At 36.8% G+C, this 25,822-nt stretch overlaps 2 protein-coding genes and 2 long non-coding RNA genes across 4 annotated transcripts; 1 reads left to right on the top strand and 3 right to left on the bottom strand.

Moving 5' to 3' along the window:
* Positions 1 to 1,839: 1,839 nt before the first annotated feature.
* On the bottom strand, positions 1,840 to 3,394 carry LOC126588732 (uncharacterized). Its single transcript, XR_007611581.1, has 2 exons — positions 3,226 to 3,394; positions 1,840 to 3,100 (listed from the first exon to the last, which is right to left on the bottom strand). It is a non-coding gene; the product is annotated as an uncharacterized LOC126588732 (long non-coding RNA).
* A 7,103-nt stretch (positions 3,395 to 10,497) lies between these two features.
* LOC126589806 ((-)-alpha-pinene synthase-like) lies at positions 10,498 to 13,021 on the top strand. The gene is made up of 7 exons (XM_050255221.1): positions 10,498 to 10,663; positions 10,817 to 11,093; positions 11,186 to 11,558; positions 11,689 to 11,907; positions 12,003 to 12,141; positions 12,225 to 12,473; positions 12,555 to 13,021. Exons 1-7 carry the CDS (start codon positions 10,532 to 10,534, stop codon positions 12,846 to 12,848), a joined length of 1,683 nt encoding a protein of 560 aa, XP_050111178.1. The 5' UTR covers positions 10,498 to 10,531; the 3' UTR covers positions 12,849 to 13,021.
* A 4,233-nt stretch (positions 13,022 to 17,254) lies between these two features.
* On the bottom strand, positions 17,255 to 19,613 carry LOC126590402 (uncharacterized). Its single transcript, XM_050255865.1, has one exon. The coding sequence runs from the start codon at positions 19,611 to 19,613 to the stop codon at positions 17,340 to 17,342; it is 2,274 nt and encodes a 757-aa protein (XP_050111822.1). The 3' UTR covers positions 17,255 to 17,339.
* A 33-nt stretch (positions 19,614 to 19,646) lies between these two features.
* On the bottom strand, positions 19,647 to 20,377 carry LOC126589813 (uncharacterized). The gene is made up of 3 exons (XR_007611947.1): positions 20,087 to 20,377; positions 19,897 to 19,969; positions 19,647 to 19,720 (listed from the first exon to the last, which is right to left on the bottom strand). It is a non-coding gene; the product is annotated as an uncharacterized LOC126589813 (long non-coding RNA).
* Positions 20,378 to 25,822: the final 5,445 nt, after the last annotated feature.

The following is a 25,822-nucleotide window of genomic DNA, read 5'->3' as shown; positions in this document are numbered from 1 at the left end:
TATTGCTATGTTGGTATAATATTGGTAGGGCTAATAATAATCCATCTAATTTTTCTTTGAATGAATAGCAACAAACTATTCATGTAGTGCTCTATTTATAGAGCAACCTCATAGGAAACAAACAAATAACACTATTAAACTTGTGAAAGAGTTACTATATACATGTGAGCAAACATACCCACTATTTTACAACAATATGAATAATAATCCATCGGATTTTCCTTTGGATGAAATAGTAATGAACTATTCATGTGGGCCATCCACATATTATATTACAATACTTAAGTATATTACAACTTGTTTTTTTTAGTCCTACCAATTTTTAGATTCTTTCCATCGGATTTTCCTTTGGATGAAATAGTAATGAACTTGTTTTTTTTAGTCCTATCAATATAATCTTCTTTATGTTGTAATATAAAATGTGGATGGCCCACATGAATAGTTTGTTGCTATTCATTCAAAGAAAAATTAGATGGATTATTATTCATATGAAGAAAAATAGATATGTTACTATTCCTGCACAATATTTCATGATTCATTTAAGGAAAGTTTGTATAGTGAATAGTGTTGCTATAGTAATCTTTTGCGGCTTTGCCTATAAGATGAGAGCATACAGAGGAAGGAGAGAAGAAGAAGAAAGAGATGAGAGTAAAATATACAGAGGAAAGAAAGAGGATTTACGAAGGAAAGGAACAGAAAAGAAAAGAAGAGAGATGCGGAAGAAATTACCAGTGAGCCAGGCTAGAAAGAAAGGACAAAATAGTGAAAGTTATTTTGTACTCCTATTATTTCACATAATGAAAGAAAGTACTACTGCTGCTCCGAAGTCTTATTTACTTTATGTTTCACTGCACACATACCGTCGATTTTACAACTCGTTATCAGCACAACAAGCTCTTGTGTCAATGGAAAGCACAACCCCATAAATCCGGTGAAGCACTACCTACCTCTCAGATTGTGTCTTATTTACTTAAGTATTGTAATATAATATGTGGAGGGCCCACATGAATAGTTCATTACTATTCCTCTAAAGAAAAATTAGATAGATTATTATTCATATGAAGAAAAACGGATGGGTTACTATTCATGCACAATATTTCACTATTCATTTGAGGAAAGTTTGTAAAATGAATAGTGTTGCTATAGTAATCTTTTGCTTATAAGATGAGAGCATACAGAGGAAGGAAGAAGTGAGAAGAAGAAGAAAGAGATGAGAGAAAAACATACAGGGGAAAGAAAGAGAAGTTATGGAGGAAAATGAAAAGGAGAAGAAAGAAGAGAGATGTGGAAGAAATTAATAGTGAGCCAGGCTAGAGAAAAAATAGAAAATACTGAGAGTTATTTTGTACTCCTATTATTCCACATAATGAAAGAAAGTATTACTGCTACCCTGAGGACGTATGCACACTTACCGAACATCGTAAATATTATGTCTTATTTACTTTATGTTTCACTGCACACATACCGTCGATTTTACAACACTTATTAAAACATTAATATAATTTTTATATCTTTCATTTATTGTAATTATTTGTCATATGAATAATAAAGTATTTAGTCTCCACCTAATTATATTATGCTAATGTCTTTGTTTCCTCCTCTAATACACTGCTAACATCTTCTTATTATTATGGTAATTTTATATACGTACTGCCTTATTTTTCTACAAAATATATCATATCCTAAATTAATTAGGGAGCTTTATATATAGAGACAAAAAATTTCACTATATTCTAAGGAACTCCACTAGTTTCTAGATATGTCAAGGAGAGACAAAAACATAAAAACAACTAAAGCTCAACCCAAAAACATGGAAACAATATTTTAAAATATCAGTCATACCCATAAGGCTTTAGAATTATTAATAAACTTATTAATTCACAACTCCAACAAAATTAATATGTGTCATAAGCTAAACTCATCCTCGATCATTTTTGCAGAATCAGTTCAACCTATCTTTAACAATTTTCGCAAAATTAGTTCAACTCGTCCTCGACCATTTTCGCATAACCAATTCAACCGGTCCTCGACCATTTATGCAGAATCTGTTCAAACTGTCCTTGACAATTTTTGCAAAATCAGTTCAACACGTCGTCGATTAATTATGCAGAATCAATTCAACCTGTCCTCAACCATTTTTGCAGAATCAGTTTAACCCGTCTTCGACCATTTTTGCAAAATCTTCAACCCGTCATCAACCATTTATGCAGAATTAGTTTAACCCATCTTCAACCATTTTTGTAGAATCAATTCAACCCGTCCTCGATCTCTATGCATAATCAGTTCAACTCATCCTCGACCATTTTTGCAAAATCAGTTCAACCCATCTTCGACCATTTTTTCAAATCAGTTCGTCGTCCTCTACTATTTTTGCAGAATAAATTCAACCCGTCCTCGATCATTTATGCAAAATCAGTTCAACCCGTCATCGACTATTTTTGTATAATCAGTTTAACCCCTTAAACCCGTCCTCGACCATTTTTGCAGAATCAGTTCAACCCGTCTTCAACATTTTTTTGCAAAATCAGTTCATCCCATCCTTGACCATTATTGCAAAATTAGTTTCAAATAATTTGACCCTAGTAAAAGTTAACTCAATAACACAGCTGTTTTAATCTAGGTAAATAGTGAACAAAGAGAGATCCTTAAATCCAAAGTAGAAGTCTCGTTCCATCATAAAAACCTTACAAAAAGAACAATAAATGCTATCTTAATTTTTCCAGTACCATGAACAATAAAAATGAACAAGAAGAAAATACAAAAATCAGTCATTTTCCATTAATTTGTAAAAAATAAAATATATATTGTTTGGTTTGTTTTACCAGATCAGAGCAAGTGACAACGAAATGTACTTAAATGAGTTTGCAGTATTCATAAGCATAGATACTTTGCGTCCATTAAGGGACAAAAACATTTCTATTTTTTAATATTTCATATTCTAATTGGCATAGCAATATAGGATTAAACTTGAATACAAAGTCAGTGATCTTGGAGACGATGGCAACCTTGTGCTCATGCAAATTGGAATCCCATATGCAAATTGGAATCTGATAGTAATTTCCATATCAGTTTTTACCGAAGCTTGTTCATTCAACTTTCTCTTTGTAATCAAACAAAAAACAACGAATCGTCAACAAAAAAACTCCATGATTCAGAGAAAATCAACCAAAAATTTAAAAATTTCATATCAAAACCTGCAGTTAGCTTCAAAATCGCAAAGCTTACCGTAGTGATCAAATTGGGAGGACGTGAAGAGTAGGAGAAGGTCTTTGGAGTTCCTGAAATTGATTTGGATAGGGACTTGAGTTAATTTGGAGAGGAGATGGTGAGGATGGAAAAATTGAGATTGAGATGGCGATGAAGGGAAATCGGGTCAATTTTTTTAAGAGAGAGAAATAAGGGAGCAACATATGAATGAGATAGAAGAGCGAAAAGATTTTCCCACTATAAAAGGGTATTTTCGTAAGTTACACTCCACATAAAAAAAAAGCCAATAATATCATCTTCCACATTTATTAACTTTTGTTTTTCCTTGAAATGTTTAAAAAAATATTGTCTCAATATATAATTAAGTATCAAAAGTATACCATATGTGTAATTTTTCCAATTGATTACTAGATATTTTTGTTAAAAATGATTTTTATTAAACAAATGATATTATTTACATCAAGACCATCTCCAACCCTTTGGGTTAAAACTTAAAATTATTAACTAAGAAACATGTTTTCTGCTCCAACCCTTTTGAGTTAAATTTTTAGCTCAAGATCATTAAAGAATGAATTTAGGATTCTTAAAATAACTTTTTTAAAAGAAAATTATATTGACTATGCTAATTTAATTTTATGAATATTTGAATATAAAAATATTTAGATTCCGATAAATATTGAAAAAATCACTAAACTGACACCATGAAACTTGTGGAACACTATGAAAGAATATGAAACACATGAAAGATATTTTTTTAATTATTTTAGCTATTGAATTTAAATTTAGACCGTTAGATCTTTTTCTTTACAGTTAGATTTGTTCATAGTAGACTTTATCCATTGAATTCAATGAATTTATAAATATAAAATATAAAAAAAATTACACATATATGGTGGGTCAACCCACTAACCCTAAGGGAATTCTATGCTAAATTTGCCCAAAAAATGAGTTTTGGGTTAAATCTAATATTTGACCCAAGGGTTGGAGCAAGTTGAGGTAAGTTTAAAACCTAAAATTTTAGTTTTACTACAAGGGTTGGGCTTAGCTTCACAATGGACTAACAATAATGTAGTTCAAATTCACATTTGGTAAGAATCGAAGCTAAACCTATCACTCACAAGTGAAGATTAATACCACTAAACCGTAGCAATAATGTGGTTCAAATTTGCATTTGATATAAAAAATGATATTTAAAACCTTAAGTTTCATACTTAGTTCAGTTTGAGCTCACATTCATTTGATATGTTTTGTAAAAATTTCAAGAATTTGAGCTGTGAGCTCAATCCAAACTTAATTGTTCTTCAACTGGCTCCCACTCAATTGAAGAACAAGTATTTTCCACAATGAATGAAATTGTTCAGGCATACACCCGGTGACTCACACTAAATTTTGTGGTAGATTCTTAAGTTTTCAAATTTTAGTTACTTAAACGTCTAATTACTGACTTCGTCATTGAACACGTGAATTAAGGATAACGTTTAGGCATCTCAAGTATTACCTATGAATTAAGGGAGTTTTAATGAAAAATATTGAAAAATATATTTTCATTTTACTCAATCAAATAAGATTACAATCTGAATGTATATATACACCTGTGTAGACTAACTAACTCATAACAAATAACAACTTTCCTTAACCTCTAAGTATTATCCCTTGATAGTGTATTGACAATATTACCCTTAATATCCCCCCTCAAATGAAACTGAGGGACCCGAAGTTGAAGTTTGTCTCTGAGAAACAAAAATCATGCTGCAGGTAAGGATTTTGTACAGATATCAGCCACTTGGTCTTGGGAGCAGATGTAGTGAAGGGAGATGTGCTTGGCAACTACTTTTTCACGGATGTAATGATAATCAAGCTCGACATGCTTGGTCCGAGCATGAAAAACAGGATTCTTGGCAAGGGATATAGCAGATACGTTATCACACCAAAGTTAAGGAGAACAAGGCAGACAATAGCCAATGTCAGCAAGTAATTGACAAATCCAAGTGATCTCAGAAGCAGTGTTTGCAAGGGAGCGATACTCTGCCTCAATAAAGGAACGAGCAACAGTGGGTTGCTTTTTAGCGCTCCAACTAATGAGAGAATTACCCAGAAAAATGCAGTAACTGCCAGTGGATCTCCTATCTAACTCACAACCAGCCTAGTCAACATCGGAAAAGGCCTTGAGAGATGGAAAAGATGAGCACTTCGAGAACCAGAGACCGTGATCAATGGTGCCCTTAAGATATCGGAGGATACGCTTGACAGCTTGGAAGTGAGAGACTTTGGGAGTGTGCATGAACTGGCATACAAGGTTGACAGCGAAACTAAGGTCCGGCCTTGTCCATGTTAGATATTGAAGAGCACCCACCAAGGACCTGTACTCAGAAGCATTGTCAAGAAGAGGAGAAGCATGATCAATCTTGTAGTGCTCAGTGGTGTGTTGCAGGGTTTTGCACCAACCATTTTGGCTTTGTTAAGCAAATCCAGAATATATTTAGTTTGGGAGAGGAAAATGCCAGTAGAAGAGCGCTTGACCTCGAGACCAAGAAAATAGTGTAAAGGACCAAGATCCTTAATAGGAAACAAATTGATGAGCTGTGTGATCACATGTTGACAATCAACAGAAGAGAGCCCAGTAACCAAAATATCGTCCACATACACGAGAATAAAGACCAAGGATTTGTCCTTTTTGACAAACAGAGAGTGGTCACTTTGAGAACCAACAAAGCCAAGAGAAGCAAGAGCAGCATGTAGTTTATCATACCAAGCTCGGGGAGCTTGGTTCAGACCATATAACAATTTATGAAGCTGGCACACATGATGGGGCTTGGTAGAGTCTGCAAAGCCGGGTGGTTGTTGCATAAACACGGATTCAGAAAGAGTGCCATGTAAGAATGCATTACTGATATCAAGTTGGTGCAGAAACCAATCAAATTGAGCAGCAAGGGTAAGTAAGAGGCGAATCGTCACAGGTTTAGCCACAGGGCTAAACGTTTCAGTGTAATCGATACCTTCTTGTTGGTGAAAGCCCTTGGCAACCAACCGAGCCTTGTAGCGATCTATGGAGCCATCGGGTTTTCGTTTGATGCGAAACACCCATTTGCAGCCAACTAAGTTCTGTGAAGAATGATATGGAACCAGGGACCATGTTTGAGTATGAAGAAGAGCATTGAATTCCTCCTGCATTACTTGGCGCCAATGGGGGTGTTTAGATGCTTGGAGATAGGTTGTAGGAATATAATCCAGAGACAAATGAGAGGGAAGAGGATGATTTGGGGCAGTAAAAACTTTAGGTTTGTAAATGCCGGACTTAGAGCGGGTTTGCATAGGGTGAGTGTTTATGGAGGAAGAGGGTGGAGGGGATGGCGGTGGTGGTGCAGGAGGAGGAGGGGAGGAGGATGGGCTAGAGAAAGGAGATGAGGGTGAGGATGGAGTAAGGGATGTAAAAGTTAAGGAAGATGGAATAGCAGATGATGGACTTGCAGGTTGTAATGGGGAAGAAGGGGAGGAAGAGGAAATATCAGAAAATGGAAACTTGCTTTCATCAAAGAGAACATGCCGAGAGATGTATAGGCATCCTGTAACTGGATCAAGGCATTTGTACCCCTTATGATTGAGACTATAGCCCAAGAAAACACAGGGCTTGCTCTTAGCATCCAACTGAGAAGAAGTATACGGCTTTAACCACGGAAAGTAGAGGCAACCAAAAACTCTGAGTGTACCATAACAAGGCAATGTCTTGAAAAGAGACTCCCAAGGTGAGGGCCGAGATAGAGTAGGTAACCTGTTAATGAGATAGATTGCAGCTGCAAAAACATCGACCCAATATAAGTGAGGAACTTTAGATGCTGCAAAAAGAGTCCGGGCAGTTTCCACAAGATGCCTGTGTTTGCGTTCAGCACACCCATTTTGTTCGGGTGTGTGAGGATAAGATAACTGATGCTGGATGCCATGTTGTGCCAAGAAAGTAGAGAATATAGTACTCATGTATTCACCACCAGAATCAGATCTCAAGGTAATAATTTTGGTGCACAGAGTATTTTCAACCAAAGATTTATATTTCATGAAGACTGATAGTACATCAGATTTGTATCTCAGAGGGTAGAACCAACAGTATCGAGTAAAATCATCCACAAATATGACATAGTACCAGAAACCATCCTGAGAAGCTATAGGTGAGGGTCCCCAAATATCTGTATGAATGAGTTCTAAAGGTTTCGTGGTAGTACATGTAGTGGATACAAATGGCAATCTAGAACACTTTCCTAATGCACAGGCTGAGCAAAAAGAAGAGGTCTTATGTTGGAACACAGAGATACAAGATTGAGAAGCGAGCTTATTTAAAATCTTGACTGAAGGATGGCCCAACCGTCCATGCCACAGAGTTTGGGAAGCTTTTGGAGTAGCAGTAAGAGCTGTATGCTTGGCACCAGTGTGAGATGAAGGATAAAATGGATAGAAGCCATGCTGAACAGGACTTTTAAAACGCATCCTCCCCGAAGAAAGATCCTTCACAGTAAAGTGAGAGGGATAAAGATGCATAGAGCATTGATTATCAATAAGAAATTGATTTGCAGAGAGGAGATTATGCTGCAGATCAGGCACAAATAAAACATTTTTGAGTGCAAAATTACTATGTGAAGTGGTAATGGAAGAAGAGCCAGTGTGAATGATAGGCAAACCTTTGCCATCACCGATATACACTTGTTCAGGCCCTGTGTAGACTTCAGGATTTTGGAGAGTGGCATAGTTGTTAGTCATATGAGAAGTGGCTCCAGAGTCGACAATCTATGGAGAGGAGGAGTTGGAGGTGTTGGCAACCAACGCAGTTTGGGATGACTTGCCATTATAGTGAGGGTCAATGCGATGAGGACAGTCACAAGCCTCATGGTCAAATTGACGACATATTTGACAAGAAAGTTTCCTGTTGGATGCAAAATTGGACCGAGGGCCTCGATTTGAACGCTGATTGTTGCCTCGATTGAAAGTGGAGAATCGCGGATTGTTGTTCTGCCTGAAATTGCCACGAGAATTGTGGTTGCCTCGAGTAAAGTTGCGATCCAGTCCACGATTTTGATTGTGAAAAGAGAACGACTGCTGAGCAAAATAACCGTGAGAAATAGAAGGAACAGGCAGAGGAAGAAGACCAGTGGAGGTGTTGTAGGCCTGAAAGGAAGACACCGGTGGACTTTGCTTGCGATTGGTCAGTTGAATCTCTTTGCTAAGAAGCAAACCATGGAGTTCATCCATGGTAGTTAAACCAAGACGAAACTGAATGGCATCCACAAACGAGTCAAATTCAGGAGGTAAGCCATGTAGAATGACAGAAATCAGCTCTGAATCTTCAACTGGAGCACCAGCACTAGCAAGAGCATTAGCAATCTCCTCAGTGCGTTGAAGATATTGAGCGGCTGTGAGATCTCCTTCGGTGAAACTTCGAAGGCGAGATCTAAGTTCATGGATGTGAGAATGCGAGGCAGCAGCAAGGCGAGACTCCAATTTGGCCCATAGTTCTCGAGCCGAGGAAACTCCAAAAGTATAAGGAATTAGGGATTCCGAGAGAGTCGAATTGAGCCAGATGAGAATATTCTGATCATTCTCAAACCAAGCAACATACGCCGGATTAAGACTGCGATTTTCGGAGGAGTCATTGAGAAATTGAGGCGGCGCCTGCGAAGAACCGTCAATCAAACCGGTGAGATTGTAGCGATGAAAAATTGGAGCAAAAAGAGCACTCCATGTCAGGTAATTGGTAGTGGTAAGCTTAATCGGAACCATAGATCCAATGTTCTGTATGGTAATTGAGGTAGAATTCGAGGAATTAGGGTTTGAAGCTTCCGACGGTGGAAGAATTGGAGAATCCGATGCCGTAGAGGAAGAGACGGCAGGAGCCATGATCAGAGATGTAAAGAAGAGGATCAATCGGAGAAGATCAACAAGATCGGAGTAGCAGAGAAGCGGGAAGATTTGGGATCGAAGAGAGAGGTCGTTAGACGAGGGCGAGTAATACCATATTGAAAAATATATTTTCATTTTACTCAATCAAATAAGATTACAATCTGAATGTATATATACACCTGTGTAGACTAACTAACTCATAACAAATAACAACTTTCCTTAACCTCTAAGTATTATCCCTTGATAGTGTATTGACAATATTACCCTTAATAAAAAAACTCACAGTACTGTTCACTTTAATGAAAAACCATATTTTTACACTAAAAAGTCAAACATGATACTATTCACTTTACTTTTTATTTAATTTATCCTTATAATTAAAACTCAAAATTTTTAAATCCTTTTTATTAGTCTTCCTATGCATTAAAGGCATCTCACTCAAAATACGTGTGGACTTCGTCACTGAACACGTGAATTAAGGATAACGTTTAGGCATCTCAATTATTACCCATGAATTAAAGGCATCCCACTCAAAAACATGTGGGGATATATATGAGGATATCCAAAACGTGGAAGGGACCAGATCCATTGCCATTCGCAAGTATTATTTACGAATTATCAAATTACTGCATGCTTTACATGATATTTCATGTTATTTAAGAATATCCGGCTTCTGCTATGGTGAGTGTTATTAAATTCTATATTTGCTCGCCTACCTGCCCTAACTTCGTTACGAAAAGCTTTTACGCGGTTTTGAAAGGTCCCACTTTTGGTTGACCCATTCAATCCACGAGGGTAATCATTTTAAAATTTTCTGCCTAACTCCGTGTAAGGCTCTGTTTAGATGATAGGCAGCTAGCCGCTGTTCCTATTAATCTCTAAATATTTAAAAATTAAGAAATGATACCTAGAACTGCTTAGACATGACTCTCACAAACAAAAAATCGATAAAATTTTAGTTTGCATTTTATTTTTTCTTTTCAATAAAATGTAATAGACTTGTTGAATACTTTGATAAATACTCATTATATGGTTCTTCATATTTTCAATATGTTTTAATACTTTATAATCTATATGTTATTTTATTTTGTAATTTATGTATCCAGTATTATGATGCATTTTTTTTAAGTATAAATAGGCATATACAATAAATTTACTTAAATTCCCCTAGATCTCTGCCTAAGCGTTAGGACCTAGTACGCCACCAGGCCCCAACATGTCGTCCGACTAGTGGCTAGCGTCGTTTAGAACATTGAGTTCATCCAAAATAATAATAAAAAAAAAGCCACGAGAACATTGAGTTCATCCAAAATAAAAAAATAAAAAAAATAAAAAGCCACGAGTTTACCTTTCGGATTAAATTCTATATTTGCTTGCCTATAAATACATGATCGTCCACGCATTATTCTTCATACTGACCAAAATTCTCCGACAGGAAAGCATGGCATTAATCCAGGATTCAGCAGAAGCTCAATCACAAAATGCGAAGCCTGAAGTTGCTCGGCGGACGGCAAATTTTCACCCAAGCGTTTGGGGAGACCAGTTCATAAATTATGATGATTCCCAAGACATTGTAATACATATCATGCATGCATGCATGCACGCACATTATCTTCTACAATATCACAGCAGTTCTTTAACATTATGAGTTATGATATAGTGTATGGCTATTTTTAAATACATAAAATTGACACTTTCTAAGAAAAGCGGACTTTACCATTTGCAGATTACTCAAGCTCAAAGTCAACAACAGGTTGATGAACTCAAAGAAATTGTGAGGGAAGCATTCACAACTAGTGCAACTGATTTTTCACTTCAGCTAAAGTTGATTGATGCAATTCAGCGCCTTGGCTTGGCATACCATTTTGAAAGAGAAATCGGAGAAGCACTTGAACGTATGCATTCTACGTTTGATGATGACCATGGCAACGATGATGTTGATCTATACACTGTTGCTCTTGGTTTCCGGCTGCTAAGACAACATGGATATAATGTTTCATGTGGTAGGTGTAAACAAATTAACTTAATTAGTTAATTTGAGTTACTATTAAAACTTTCATAATTCTTTTGTCCCTATTTTCTGAAAATCATGCAGCCATATTCAACAATTTCAAAGATGAAAGTAGTAACTTCAAGGAAAGCTTGATTGATGACATGTCTGGTATGCTAAGCTTTTATGAAGCAACACATCTGAGGGTGCATGGAGAAGACATATTAGAAAAGGCTCTTGTATTCACCACCACTCACCTTGAGTCAGCAGCAACCCGTGTAAGCAATCCACAGGCTACACAAATTACTCAAGCCCTAGAGAGACCTCTGCGAAAAAGTCTAGAGAGATTATCTGCACGACGTTACATTTCGATCTACCAAGAAGAAGCTTCACATAATGAATCTCTTCTGAAACTTGCAAAGTTAGACTTCAATCTTGTCCAGCCTTTGCACAAAAAGGAGCTCCAAGAGATCACTAGGTAATTAAGCTGATCTTATTAGTTTGCAAGATGGCACCAAATATATATATATATATATATATACACACACACATACACACACACATAACTTTCGAATTCGAAGTAATTAATAGTTAAGTCATATGTTTAGGTGGTGGAGAGAACTAGACTTTGAAAGGAAGCTGCCATTTGCAAGAGATAGGATGGTAGAGTTGTACTTTTGGATCGTCGGAGTGTATTTTGAACCCCAGTACTCTGTTGGGAGAAAAATTATGACACAAGTGAGTGTCTTGCTGACAATATTGGATGATATCTACGACGCATTTGGTACATTTGAAGAGCTCGTAATCTTTACTGAAGCGATTGACAGGTTTGAGATATTTAAATAATAACTATTTGTTAAAAATAATTAAAAACTGCTACTTTATTCCAATGATTACGATGATAATTATGCTAGCGCTTCAGGTGGGATGTCAATTGCATTGATGAACTCCCGGAATATATGCAAACATTTTATCTTGCACTTTTAAATCTCTACAATGATATTGAGGCAGAGATGGCGAAGGAAGGAAGATCATACCGAGTTCCATATGCAATACAAGCTGTATGTAGTACATAAACATATGCAGAACTTTCCTTTTAAACTTTTTTTCTTCCTAGTAAATTAACAGAGCCTTGGCTCGTCAGATGAAAGATCAAGCTCGATCCTATTTTAATGAGGCCCGATGGTTGCACGAGGGACGAGTTCCAAGCATGGAGGAGTATATGCGTGTTGCAACAGTTTCAATTAGTTACACCTTTCTTACAACCATATCTTTACTTGGCATGGGAGATGTTGTGACAAAGGAAGCATTTGAGTGGTTGTTCACTGACCCCAAAATTGTTAGAGCTGCAAATACCATTTTTAGGCTCATGGATGACATTGTTTCCACAGACGTACGTATAATTTATTAGCTTGTGATTATTTCAAAGCAGTAAGATCCTAAGACAAATTAATTTTGTATTTAATTTTTGCAGTTTGAGAAAGAGAGAGGGCATGCTGCTTCTAGTGTTGACTGCTACATGAAACAATATGGGGTGTCAGTGCAAGAGACGGTTGATGTTTTTCAGAAGCAAATTATGGATTTGTGGAAGGATATAAACGAGGAGTTCCTTAGACCAACTTTTGTGCCAATGTCTGTTCTTATGCGCGTTCTCAATTTAACAAGAGTAACTGATCTTCTTTACAAAGGGGAAGATGGATTCACACGTGTGGGAAAGGTGACGAGAGATAGTATTACTTCAATCTGTATCGATCCAGTGCCATTATGAGTTGGTTTGGTTGTTGTTAGAATATTGATATTTTATAATGTCCTGTTGAATAAGATGACCTATGTACTTTTTTATTTTGAACGAAAGATCAACTCTTAAAGCCTAAGACGGGCACAACAAGAATAAGGCCAATAAAAGCCCAAATAAAAAGCATAAATTGTTGGTGTGAGTCAGTAGTTTGATTACGAATATTATTATTATTATTATATTCCCTAAATTTATTAGAGTCACTAACTACTACTTGTACTACAAGAGATGTGAGTATATATATTACCTCCAAGATGGAGAAGAATATATAGAAGATTATTGGAACCCTAGAATTACTTCAACGTGTCTCTAAACCCTAACCCTTGTTGCCGACTTTGAGTTCTTATTGGCTGGAAAAACAGCAACCTGCAGTAAAACCAAAGGTGATCTCGAAACAAGAGAATCACCTTGAACCTAAATCCTAGGAACCTAACCGCATCAGTAAAACCGAAGATGATCTCGAAACAAGAGGATCATCCTGAACCTAATCCTAGAAACGTAACCGCATAACTACACCACCGTTTCCTTTTTCAATGGAGAAAGCCATGCAACAATTTCTGCCGTGGGGTCAACCATTGGGCTTGCTGTGCTGACATACAGCGTGGGCTGTTTTGGGCTTGCGGAGCCTGGAGCCCACACTCCAAGCAAACTGAAGGCTGGTGCGATGGTGCCAATATTGTCAGCAGACTGGGCATGGGCCCGCTGGGTTCTTCAGCCATTATTGATGGCGTTGGTAGAAGACTGGGCATGGGTCCGCTTAGTCCACCAGCAATACTCAATGATGATATACAATCGGACCGAGAAAATCTAGGTCCGCAGCTTTCATTGAATTTGATTTCGTCCAAGAACAACGGCTTACTTGTTCCGTCACTCTCTAGTCATTTGTTATTTGTGGGACATGTCATTGAGCAATTAGACTCTGTTGTATTTCCGTCTTACTGTTTACTTCAAAATATCCGAACTGAGGCAATCATTTAGGCATGGTACTAAGCAAAGGATGTTGTACTATGTTGATGATGTTGTATAAGGAAGTGTACATCAAGTTCAAGGTTGTAACACTGAAAGGTTTAAGACCGTTTAGTTGTGGCATCGTCGGTTAGCTCATGCCTCTTTTGGTTATTTACGAAAATTACTTTTAGTAATATTTCAAATTCTTCATTGAAGTGTAATGTTTGCACATTAGCTAAAGGTCATCAAGCTTCTTATTCTCCAAGTTTAAATCAAAGAACAATTTCGTTTGAGTTAATTCATTATGATGTGTGGGGGCCATCTCTGGTTACTACTTAGCATGATCTGCGTTGGTTTCTAACATTTGTTGACAATTGCAATAGGATAACATGGTTGTACCTCGTGAAAAATAAAAGCGATGTGGTTGACATCTTTAAAAAATTATATCACATGGTCAATACTCAATATTCAATCCTTGTTAAAGTGCTTTGGTTAGACAACGGTGGTGAGTATCTTAAACAAGATTTTTCTTAGTTTTTTTTTTACAGAAAAGGGCATTCTTCAAGAAACTACGTGTCCTCAAACCCCACAGCAAAATGGAGTTGCCAAACGAAAAAATAGGCATATTTGAGATTACCCTTGCTCTTCCTATTGGTAGCTATGTGCTTAAGACATATTGGGCTGATGCAGTCACCTATGTTATTGACAGAGCCGGTTTTTAAAGGGTGTGACAGGTTCCATTGCACAGGGCCCCAAAAATAGTTTTTTATTTAATATAATACTACATAAAATAATACTATATGAAAATAATATATAAAAATATTAATCAAATAAAAAAATATATATATAAAAATCCGATGGGGCCAACGAGCATCAGACACCTGCCCTAAAAATAATTTTTTATAAAATAATATTGTATGAAAATAATATATAAAAATACTAATCAAATCAATATATATATATATATATATATATCTGATGGTTTATTCCAATCAGTGCTGCTGATTCCCATCACTGTCGTTGCTTCCTACTTTTCCTCTCTCACACTAAATCCCATCGCTGCTCCTCTTTTTTATTCTTTCACACCACAGTTCCAGATGTCAGAATCCCCCGTCGCCAATATCCAGTCTACTTTACTTCTCTCTTCCCATTGTTCTTTTTCCCACAAATTATTAAACCCTAATTTATAAGTTCATGAAATTGAAGAGAAACTTCCAAATCATGAAGACAATTCAACTGATCAGAATGATGTAGACTTCAATTAAAGTAAGATATTTACTAATTTAAGTATATTGACTTGGAGTTTGAAGGTTTGGGTATTTCTCATTTATAATAAAAAAAATTTCTTTTGTACTTTTCAGGGTAAAATCAAGAGGAGAGCAGTCACAAAAAATCACTAGATGCACATGTATTGCGGACTATTAGGTTTCATTGTTCATACTTACTATAATTTTATTATGATCTTGTTTGAGATATAAAAAATGGCACCTACTAGAAAATATTCATCTGGCTTGAAGCGTCAAAGAAAAAGAAAAGTTGAACAATTGGCTCAGAGCTATTGATAGGTTCTTTCTGTACATTTAATAATATTTAGAATAGATGGTTAGTGAGTTTTAAAGTTTATTTCGATATTGCTTTTTAGCATCAATACATTGTTTAATTTTTTTTAAAATGTCTTATAAGAAGGGTCTCTTTTATGAATTTTGCACAGGGCCCCCGAAATCTCAGAAATGGCCTTAGCTATTGATCTCATTAATCGAAGCCATCGCATGTTCTCTCTTTTAGAACACCCTTGGTCGTGTTGTCTGATCATGCTTTCCTCCCCTCCACTCTCCACCTTGAACCTTGGGTTTTTGGTTGTGCGGCATATGTCCATCTTCACAAAACTCAAAGAAGCAAGCTTGATCCATGTGCGGTGAGGTGTGTGTTCCTTGGCTTTAGTCCTCAACAGAAAGGATATTGATGTTATCATCCATCCACTTAACATATGTATGTCATCATGTATATTACCTTCTCTGAAGATGAATTATTTTTTCTTCATGCCATACTCCTTAAGGAGAGACAAACTTAATTAAAGATTATGGCAGATTTGGTGTGATGGAGATAGTACCACATGCTGACTCCGATCCACCTACAAAACGTGCTAACCCAAGTGGCTTGACTAATCAAATGGAAAAATGTGGGCTGACTGACCAAACTGGCCTAAGTGAGCTGACTAACCATTGAGACAACGTAGAAGACAACACAAGTGATGATGCATGTGCTGGAAAAAATGGGTCGCAAGACAGCTTAAGTGGGTGAAATGGATTCTCTTTTAATTATGAACAAGCCAGCATCAAAAGCTTATCTGGGCGTGATGATTATGTTGCACATGGCAGCGTTTAAAGCCCATTTAGCTGTAATGATGATGCTACACATGGCAATGGTGAAGGTGCACCTGGGCGTGAAGATGGCTTAATTAAGACCACGACAAGTAGGACGTTTGATGTTGCCAGCCCACGTGGGCCTTTCCCTAGTCATGTTGGAATTGAGACAACAAAATACGGTGGGCCTCCTGATGATGATGACCTCATTGAACCCACAACAAGTAGGTTGGTTGATACAGTCAGCCTACTTGGATTTCTCCCTGCTTGACACGCCCCAATCCCCATCGGGATGGCCACGTGCTGGCCGACAACGCAAGCTATTTAATGAATGCATATGCTAAGAACATGTAAACATGCATAAACATTTTGCGTGTAACTACGCAAAGTAATATTCAAATATAAGTCTTACAAAATACAATAATAATATTCAACTGCCAACAATGAGTATAATGATAATGCATGACATGTTCAGAGTATACAACTAATCCAGAGTACAAGTGGAAGGTAAAGTAGAAAGGTGCTATTAAAATGAATGTCAAGCAGAGATAAAGGCAAGATATCACTAGTAGGGGAATGCCTCGTAGCTCAGATTGTAAGCCTCGTTCCTATGTCCTGAGGGAGCGCAAAACAAACATGAGTGGATCAAGTTGATATATATATATATATATATATATAATATTGAAATAGTTAATCAACATACTAACCCCCAAAGTTTATGAAAGCTCAATAGTATAATATGTAATAGGTTTTCCGAAAATGCTAGCATGCCATAAAACCTTTCATGAAACATATATCGTATAGTGTGCTAGCTAATGGTATCATATATAAGTATCTTTCGGCCGTAGCCATCTACCAATGCCCAACCAAAGCCAATATAAGTATCATTGCCCGTAGGTAGAATAGTGACCACTAGATACACACAAAACATTGAATATACTCTTTCCAAACATAAGTACATATATCTCAAAATCATCTTCATAGCCAGTGGCGGAGCCAGGATTTCGGATTAGGAGGGGCCTCTCACAAATATTAAAAAAAATTAAATCAATAGTAGTTACAAAACTGTTAACCAAAACATCATAGTATGTATATGAAAAGTAACCAAAATTCAAAATAACATAGCATTGATAATATTACATATTCCCAATAATTAAAATAATTGTCCTCGACGAGTTTTCATATTTTGAAACCGTTGCATGATAGCCTCGTCCTCTATACTATTAAAAATATCCTTTTCAATATAAGCAACCAAACAATCGTTCATCCACAAATCACCCATTCGATTGCGTAGGGTGTTCTTAACAATATTCATAGCAGAAAAGACTCGCTCTACACTTGCTGTTGCAACCGGTAAGATGAGTGCCAGTGTCAAAAGCAAGTACACTAACGGATAAGTATGATCTTTCTTGGTTCCAACCATCTTTTGTGCAAGATCACTAATTCCCTTCAAATCTGCAAACTCACTATTAGAGGTCATGTCCCAAATATAATTCTCAAGCTGTTCTTTGAGTAACTCAAGATCGTGCTCTGAAAAATCACTTGGATAAAATTGGGCAAGACGCATCAATTTTTCTTTGTCAAAGGCAGAGAAAGAATTACTTGGACTTAAACATGCCACACAAAGAAGTAGTTCAGTATTCTTCTCAGTAAATCGATCATTTAACTCAGTGAGTTGTTTATCTATGACATCGGTGAATAAATCAACCCGATAATGGTGCACGTTTGTGATGGGATGAGCTTTTCGGTTTGGTCGCTCTCCACTCGTAAAAATATCATCCATGCTAGGAATTTTAATACAATTCTTGTCACAAAAGGATGAAACTTCATCAAATAAGGATTCCCAACCACTTTCTCGCATCCTTTGCAATCTTCCTTTGCATATATTGACCAAGTTCATTGCATTCACAATATCTTGATCCTTCTTTTGCAATGCCTGTGATAAATCGTTTGTGATCCCCAAAACCTTTTTCATCAAGTGTAGACCAAAAATAAAGTTGAAAGATTGAATAAAAGTCAATAGAACCTTTGCTTCAAATTTTTGTTCAGAACTTGTTCCATCTTTTCTTACAATCTCAAGCACTTCTATCGTTGATGAGAACATGTGAGCCAAGCTGATTAAACAATTATAGTGAGAGCTCCATCGCGTGTCACTAGCCCGCTTAAGAGTAGTTTCTTGATTCAAACCTTGTCCACTTGAAAGCTCGTTATTTTCTAGTGCTTCCAAAACTACATGAGCATGTTTCTCTCTAAGAATATCACGACGCTTAGAAGATGCCACCACAATATTCACCACAGAAGAAACCATAGTAAAGAGATCTCCAATTTCAGAATTTTTTTTTGCCACTGCTACTAGAGCTAATTGAAGTTGATGAGCAAAACAATGAACATAAAAGGCAGACTCATTCTCATTTAAAATTAGTGCTTTAAGGCCATTGAACTCACCTTGCATATTACTTGCCCCATCATAGCCTTGCCCACGCAATTTTGATATGCTCAATCCATGTCTAGAAAAGAAATCATCAATGGCTAACTTGAGTGAGGAAGCTTTAGTATCTGCAACATGCTCAATACCTACAAAGCGCTCTATCACATGACCTTTATCCACAAAGCGCAATACAATGGCCATTTTCTCCTTTGAAGACTTGTCTCGTGATTCATCAACAAGAATGGAAAATAAAGAATCATTAATATCACTAGTGATTGCACTGATGATTTCATATGAAATAGCACTTGAGATGTCCTTCTGAATATCAGGTGATGTCAATTTCAAATTTTCAGGAGCATTTTCTAGCGTGACAGCCTTTATACCCTCATTATAATGACGTAGCCACCGTAGAATTTCAAGAAAGTTTCCTTGGTTGAGTGAATTTTCAGATTCATCATGCCCACGAAATGGAAGACCTTGTTGTAAGAGAATTCTACTAACACCAACTGATGCACCTAATCGAGTTCGATAATCAATTCGATCTTGGTCAGTTTGTTTTGAGATAACTGTTTCAATATGTTGTTTTTGGTTTAATAAGGCTTCACAGTTTCTCCAAACATTATTATGAGAACTATTAGGTCCTCCAACATGAATTTCTAGTTTCTTCTTGCACTTCCAATTCTTGAATCCGACTCCAACAAAAGTATCCCCACCAGATTGATCTCCAATATCAGGTTTGAAGAGATAACAACATAAACAATAGGCAGCATCCTGTGATGTGCTATACTCCAACCAATTAGGAAATTGAGTAAACCAAGCAGGATTGAACCTTCTAGGCTTTGTCCCAAAATTTGTGTAGGGAAATGCATGGGTTTTTGGTTGACAAGGTTTATTTTGGAGATAGGCTCTTCGAACTTGGTCTCGAACATTAGGATGATAACTCAAAATCGGTCTACGCAATCCAGGATCATACTGGAGAGTTTCCGAGTTAATTTCCATATAATCCACACAAGTTTGTTTTGAACTACTTTCATTGTTCTTTGGACTCTTTGGAGACGGTTCTAATATCTCAGGTTGTGTTTTTCTTTTGAAATATCTTTCCATAACTGAAAAGTAAAAAAACATAGATTTACTAACTTTAAATTAAAAGAAATATGAACATATATGCTAATTTTACAAACTAAAACAAATTAGGCAATAGTTAAGAGAAATTGCAAGACATCAATTTAATCATAATTTATAAACAAAAAATTGTAACAGGAATTGAGAGTAAAATACATACTTTGGGTTGTTGACCAATTAACTAAACTTCAATGTCTTTTTTATGGAATGATGGAATAATTGAATTCTTTAATCTGCAAAAAAAATATTATTTGTTAAATTAATTTACAATTGTAGATGACAACATATATGAATTAGCAAATTATAAAAAAAAATTGAAAATGACAACTATGAAGATTCGAAGTTCATACTCTTGAGGATCATGGAAATTGAAGACTGATAGATTGATAGACTGGTTGAAGACTGTGACATGCTAGATGAGAGAAGCAGTGTACGGCTTGTGTACCACGGGAGGGATCAGACTGAGAGAAGCAGTGTTGAGAAGGAGAGAGCTACGGGAGGGAGAAACGAAGAAGAAGAAGAGAGAGATCAGAAAACATAAAAAAAATAAACAAGGTGGGCCCCACGGGCTCACCAATTAAGGCTTTAAAACAATTTTAAAATATAAAAGAGGGTAGGGGTGTTTCAAGTGTTCTGACTATTTTTTCAAACTAGCAGCAGAGCAACAGTCGGCTAGAATTAGAGAATAATAAAATACTAATTTTTAGTATTGGGAAAATGAATGGAAGATGAAGTGTTGGAAGTTGGAATAGGTTATAGGTAGGCTTTAGGGTTATTTAAAGAGGGCCGGATATTCTTAAAATATTTAAAGAGGGCCGGATAGTTTGTCTAGGAAATATGAATGATTTAACTGAAAATAATAAAATAATAAGTAGTACTAATTTTTAGTTATAAACAAAAGCAGGATGGGCCTAGGACTACTGTGGTCCTATGGTCCCTCCGCCCCTGTTCATAGCATATAGTCATCCATCATATATACTATAAAGAAGTGTAAAGAAAACATGTTCATAAATAATATATAGTCATCCATCATATATACTACAAAGAACATAATTTCGATAAAATATGATATTCCAAAATATTCTCAGTAAGCATGATAATCATATAATGTAAATCCAATTTACTTATAAAAGTTTCATAAAACGTAACCATTAAATCATGATTTTCATGTATGCATTTCTACTATTAAAACATGCATTTTAGAAGGGGTCTACTCACATATACTGAAGGAAATCTTTGTGAAAACTAGTTCATTTAAGCAACATCTATGCATGCAATTAACAATTAAAAGGCAGAATCATGCTTATATGCACCCAAAAACAAAATTTTACCCATAAAATTCAAGGCCTAGTACTTGTCGTGAACCAAGACTCAACTCAAATATTAAGGGAAAGAGTTGAGAAACTTTTATACCTTTGAAGCACCTATTTGCCTAGCAAAGGATATTCACCCATGTGAGGGCCTTCTTTCCTTAGTCTTCTTGCTCCTTGACTCCATGGATGTGGATAGAGAAACATTGCTTCTTGGCTCCATGACTTCTTGGATGGATGAAGGAATCGATTCTCCAAGTTCCCAAAATAGGGAACCTCTAAGTCTCCACACCAAGGAGAGCATTGAGGAAGAGATGAGTGATCTAGAGGACGAATGATTGCTAGTTATTTTCCTCTAGGGTGGCCGGCCTCCTAAGAGAAGAGAGAGCTTTGTGTACTCATATTTTCTCTCTAGAAAACCTTTATGAACTTTTGGCTATAAATTCCTTTATATAGTCACTTCACTTAAGTGACAAAAAGAACCAAAACCCATTCATTTACAATATGCCCGGCCTTCTAAAGGCTTTGGGCTGTTTGGTCCCTTTTGAGTCCTTAGTCATTAAGTTGTTATACAACTTAAGTTAATGGGCTTGACGATTCTAAGCCCAATAGGCCTTGAGATCGAATAATTACTCAAAAGCTAAAACGAACTTATTCATTTGATTAATTAACATATTAATTAATCATGGCCATAAATAATTAAACCTTTTAATTATCCTTACTCATCTCCATTGTTTCTTTAATATTTACCTTACACGGTGTACAATCCATTAGGTTCCTTTTAGCGAGGCAGTGGGCGATTAGAACTTTTCAAATTGATTGTGAATTGAAACATACTTTCAATTCTCCCTTTAGTGATTATACACCTTTAGGGATTCCACAAACCATGAGTGACACCTAACAGTATATCATGGCTACCCAAGCTAATCAGAAGAGGTGGAAAACCTATTCAGTTTAGGATTACAATGCAATACGGTTTTTCCCTAATACAATACTCTTGACCACATTGTTTGGTTTGATAGTTTATTCATGTCTACTATCCAATGTGATTCTTTTACTTGTATGATTACCTTGAATGTGATTTGGAACAACTTCCTAAATCATGAACCAGAACCAACAAACACCCACGCGCAAGCTCACGCACAACTAGGTTGCTGGGCTGGACCAGATTTGGGCTAAGGTTCTTGGGCTTGGATTCGGTGGCTTGGGCTTCACCACTGGGCTGGGTTTTAAGGCCCAAAGCCCTGGGTCAAATGGGTTTTAGGTCAAAGGGCCTAGGCTTGAAAGCCCGGCCCAAAGGTTATAGGGTTTAAGGTTTAACGGGCCAAAGCCCTTATGTTTTTAGCCCAAGGGTTTAGCGGGCCAATAGCCTAAATTAGCATGGCCCCAAGGGTCTGTCTCTTTGGGTCTGGGCTTGAAGGTCATTTCTTTGCTGAGGAAAGAAAGTCGGAGCCTTCTGAGCTCCGGTCATCATTAACACTCACCCTTAGGCCATAAACTAGGTACCAAAATGAAGCTAGAGACAAAATTGAGTGATTAGGTACCTTTGATTCGTCATGGGGTGGCCGAAATTTGGACTTGAACACCACAGGTTCTTGGGTGTCCTTTGGGTGCCCTAGAGCTTAACAACGAAAAAGAAAAAAAGGGGGAGGGTTCTCACGAGGGTGACGGTGGTGGTGGTGAGGTCATTAGGGTGATGGTGCCTTGGTGTGCGTGTATGGGTAGATCGGGAAGGGAAAATGCGAGAGAAAGATCTGTGAGACAGAGAAAAATGTGTGAGCTGAGAAAGGGAGAGGGTTAACTCGTGGGAAGGAGAGAAAGATAAGGGATGGGTTAGAGGGCTGCCACGTGGCAGCTAAAGAGAGTTAGATAATCTAGAAAGGAGATATGGATTGGGTAGGAAGTAAGGGGCAATTTCGTAATTTCATAAATTGTTAAACAAAAATAAAATTACAAATTATTTGGGGGTGGGGTTTCACACTGCTTCTGCAACCTACCCAAATGGGCTATTTCATACTTTTGCCACTTGACCAAATAGGTCCATTGCTGCTTCCCCGAGTAACATCTCAAATGACAAGTCCTATCACACTCTTCCAATACCAGTCGATGATTCAATGGATATCCTTGAGGTAAGTACTCAATCAGAAATTAGTAAACCACTCTATATGTTACCTCCTAGACAAAATCAAGGAAATTCGCCATAAAGGTACTCTCTAGAAGAGAAGGTACAATACTCTATTGCAAACTATGTCTCCACCCATCGACTCTAGCTAAAATACCGTGCGCTTGTTGAACAAATAGACACTATCAAAATACCTACCAGAGTGGAAGAAGCCTTGAATGATCCGAAATGGATAGAGGCAATAAGTACAAGGTGAGGATTGTACCTAAAGGGTACACACAAACCTTTGGTGTTGACTATTAGGAAATGTTAGCTCCAGTTTGATATGAAAAATGCACTTCTGCATGAGGATTTAGAGGAAAAAGTCTAAATGGATTTTCCACCAGGATATGGCATTGCAAACTCTAGTGGGAAAGTGGGCAAACTTCAAAAGGTGTTGTATGGTCTCAAGTAGTCACCTAGAGCATGGTTTGGGAGATTCACTTCAGCTATGAAAAAGTATGGATATTGATAGAGGAACTCAGATCATCCTTTAGTTATAAAGCGCAGGGATGGTAAAGTTACTTTGCTCATTATATGTGTGGATGATATAATTACAGGTGATGATATGAAGAAAATTGAACAGCTACAGGGGTACTCGGCCTTCGACTTCGAGATGAAAGATCTAAGGGGACTTAAGTACTTCCTAGGTATTCAAGTTGTTAGGTCTCGAGAATGGATCTACTTGTCACAATGTAAGTATGTGGTAGACTAGTTATCTGAGACTGCTATGCTAGCATGTAAACAGACGGATACTCTTATTGTACAGAATCATCATCTTGCAATTTATCAAGATCAAGTCCCGACAAATGAAGAAAAGTATTAAAGGTTAGTGGGAAGATTGATTTACTTGTCGCTTACATGACCTAATATTGCCTATGCGGTAAATGTGGTATGTCAGTTCATGCATGCACCTAGTTAGGATCATATACTGACGGTAATGTGGATTCTCAATTACTTGAAAAGGGCTCCTAGAAAAGGGTTAATGTATAGAAAGCATAGGCACATGAAGGTGAAAGGATATACTGATGCAGACTAAGCTAGAAATATTATTGATTGGCGATCTACATGAGGATACTTTATGTTTGTTGCTAGTAATCCTATGACCTGGAGAAGTGAAAAGCAAAATGTGGTGGTAAGGTCTTCGACCGAGGGTAAGTATAGAGGAATGACACATGGTATTTTTGAGCTCATATGGCTTCAGATTCTACTCACTGAGGTAGGGTTCAAACCAAAAAGGTCTATGCTATTGTACTATGAAAATCAAGCAGCATAAAAGATTGCTAACAATCTGATGCAGCATGATAAGACCAAACATGTTGAGGTGGATAGACATTTCATAAATGAAAAGCTAGATGTTAAGTTGGTTGACATTTTGTTTATGAAGATAGAAGAACAATTGGCAGATATTCTAACTCATGATATTTCTACGAGAAGATTTCAAGACTCACTTGACAAGTTAGGCTTAGGCGATATCTATGCACCAACTTGAGGGGGAATGTTGGTGTGAGTCCTAGTTTGGTTAGGAATATAATTACTATTATTGTATTTCCTAAATTGATTAGAAGTCATCAACTATTACTTGTACTACAAGAGATGTGAGTATATATATTACCTCTAAGATGGAGAAGAATATATAGAAGAATATTGGAGCTCTAGAATTAATTTTGACTTAAAGTACAATGGACAGTGATGACGATACAAACTAGGAAACATGAAAGTCTACCTAGAACCAGATAAAAGCTATTAGTCTACCTAGAACCAGATAAAAGCTATTAACACTCTAAATGGTGACCAAAAGAAGGGGAGGCTAATAGAACTTAGCTATTTGATCGCATGAAAATAATTACTCGATATTAGAATAATTAGGCTTCGCATGAGAGCTTGAGGTGCAAAATGGTGTGCCTTAGGTGGTAGTCGGGAAGTGGGGAGGGCCAACATTTAGGGGCCTATGTGAGATCCTAAGAGTATTTTTTATTTTTATTTAATTATATATATATATATATATATATATATATATATATATATTATAAGTTATAAGTATATGTGTAAAATTTAGAACTCTTTTTGTTGATTTTGTATCATATTTTATGCCTATAACTTTTGTTGGACCTTTTATTCTCATTAAATAAATGAAAGGTTGGGTCTTATATTCCTAGTTTTAATAGAATTTCCACCTGCTTAAAATAAAAGGCCCTAACCAAAGCTTGTTAAAGCTGCTAAGCTAATGTCGTCGTCAGCCATCTCGGTAATTACAGAGCCATAACTTCTCTTCTACAACTCTCTCGTCTTGTAGACTATCGACCACTCCTCTTCGATTACATCTAGAGGGCGATGATGGAATCAGCGAGACGCAGACTTCTTTCTTTGTGAGTCGTGAGTTGTGAGTCTCGTGATAGATTGTTTTTTCCCAAGTTGCCGCGGCCGCCCAATGTCCACCTTACACCGCATATTACCCTTGTTGATTTCATAAACGATATCAGGTTAATCACGATGAAGCACCACCCCCTAGAGCCTAGGCGGCTGCGTAGACCACTTTTCAGAACACTAGTCAAGATAGAGATTTCCAGCTGAGAGAAAAATGTTTTTCTCCTTGGTTTCCATTCCAGCATTGC

The sequence above is a fragment of the Malus sylvestris genome, chromosome 11 (assembly GCF_916048215.2).
Source record: "Malus sylvestris chromosome 11, drMalSylv7.2, whole genome shotgun sequence".
NCBI classification, from domain to species: Eukaryota; Viridiplantae; Streptophyta; class Magnoliopsida; order Rosales; family Rosaceae; genus Malus; species Malus sylvestris.
The sequence above is the reverse complement of the archived record's forward strand: the minus strand, read 5'-3'. Positions and strand labels throughout refer to the sequence as shown.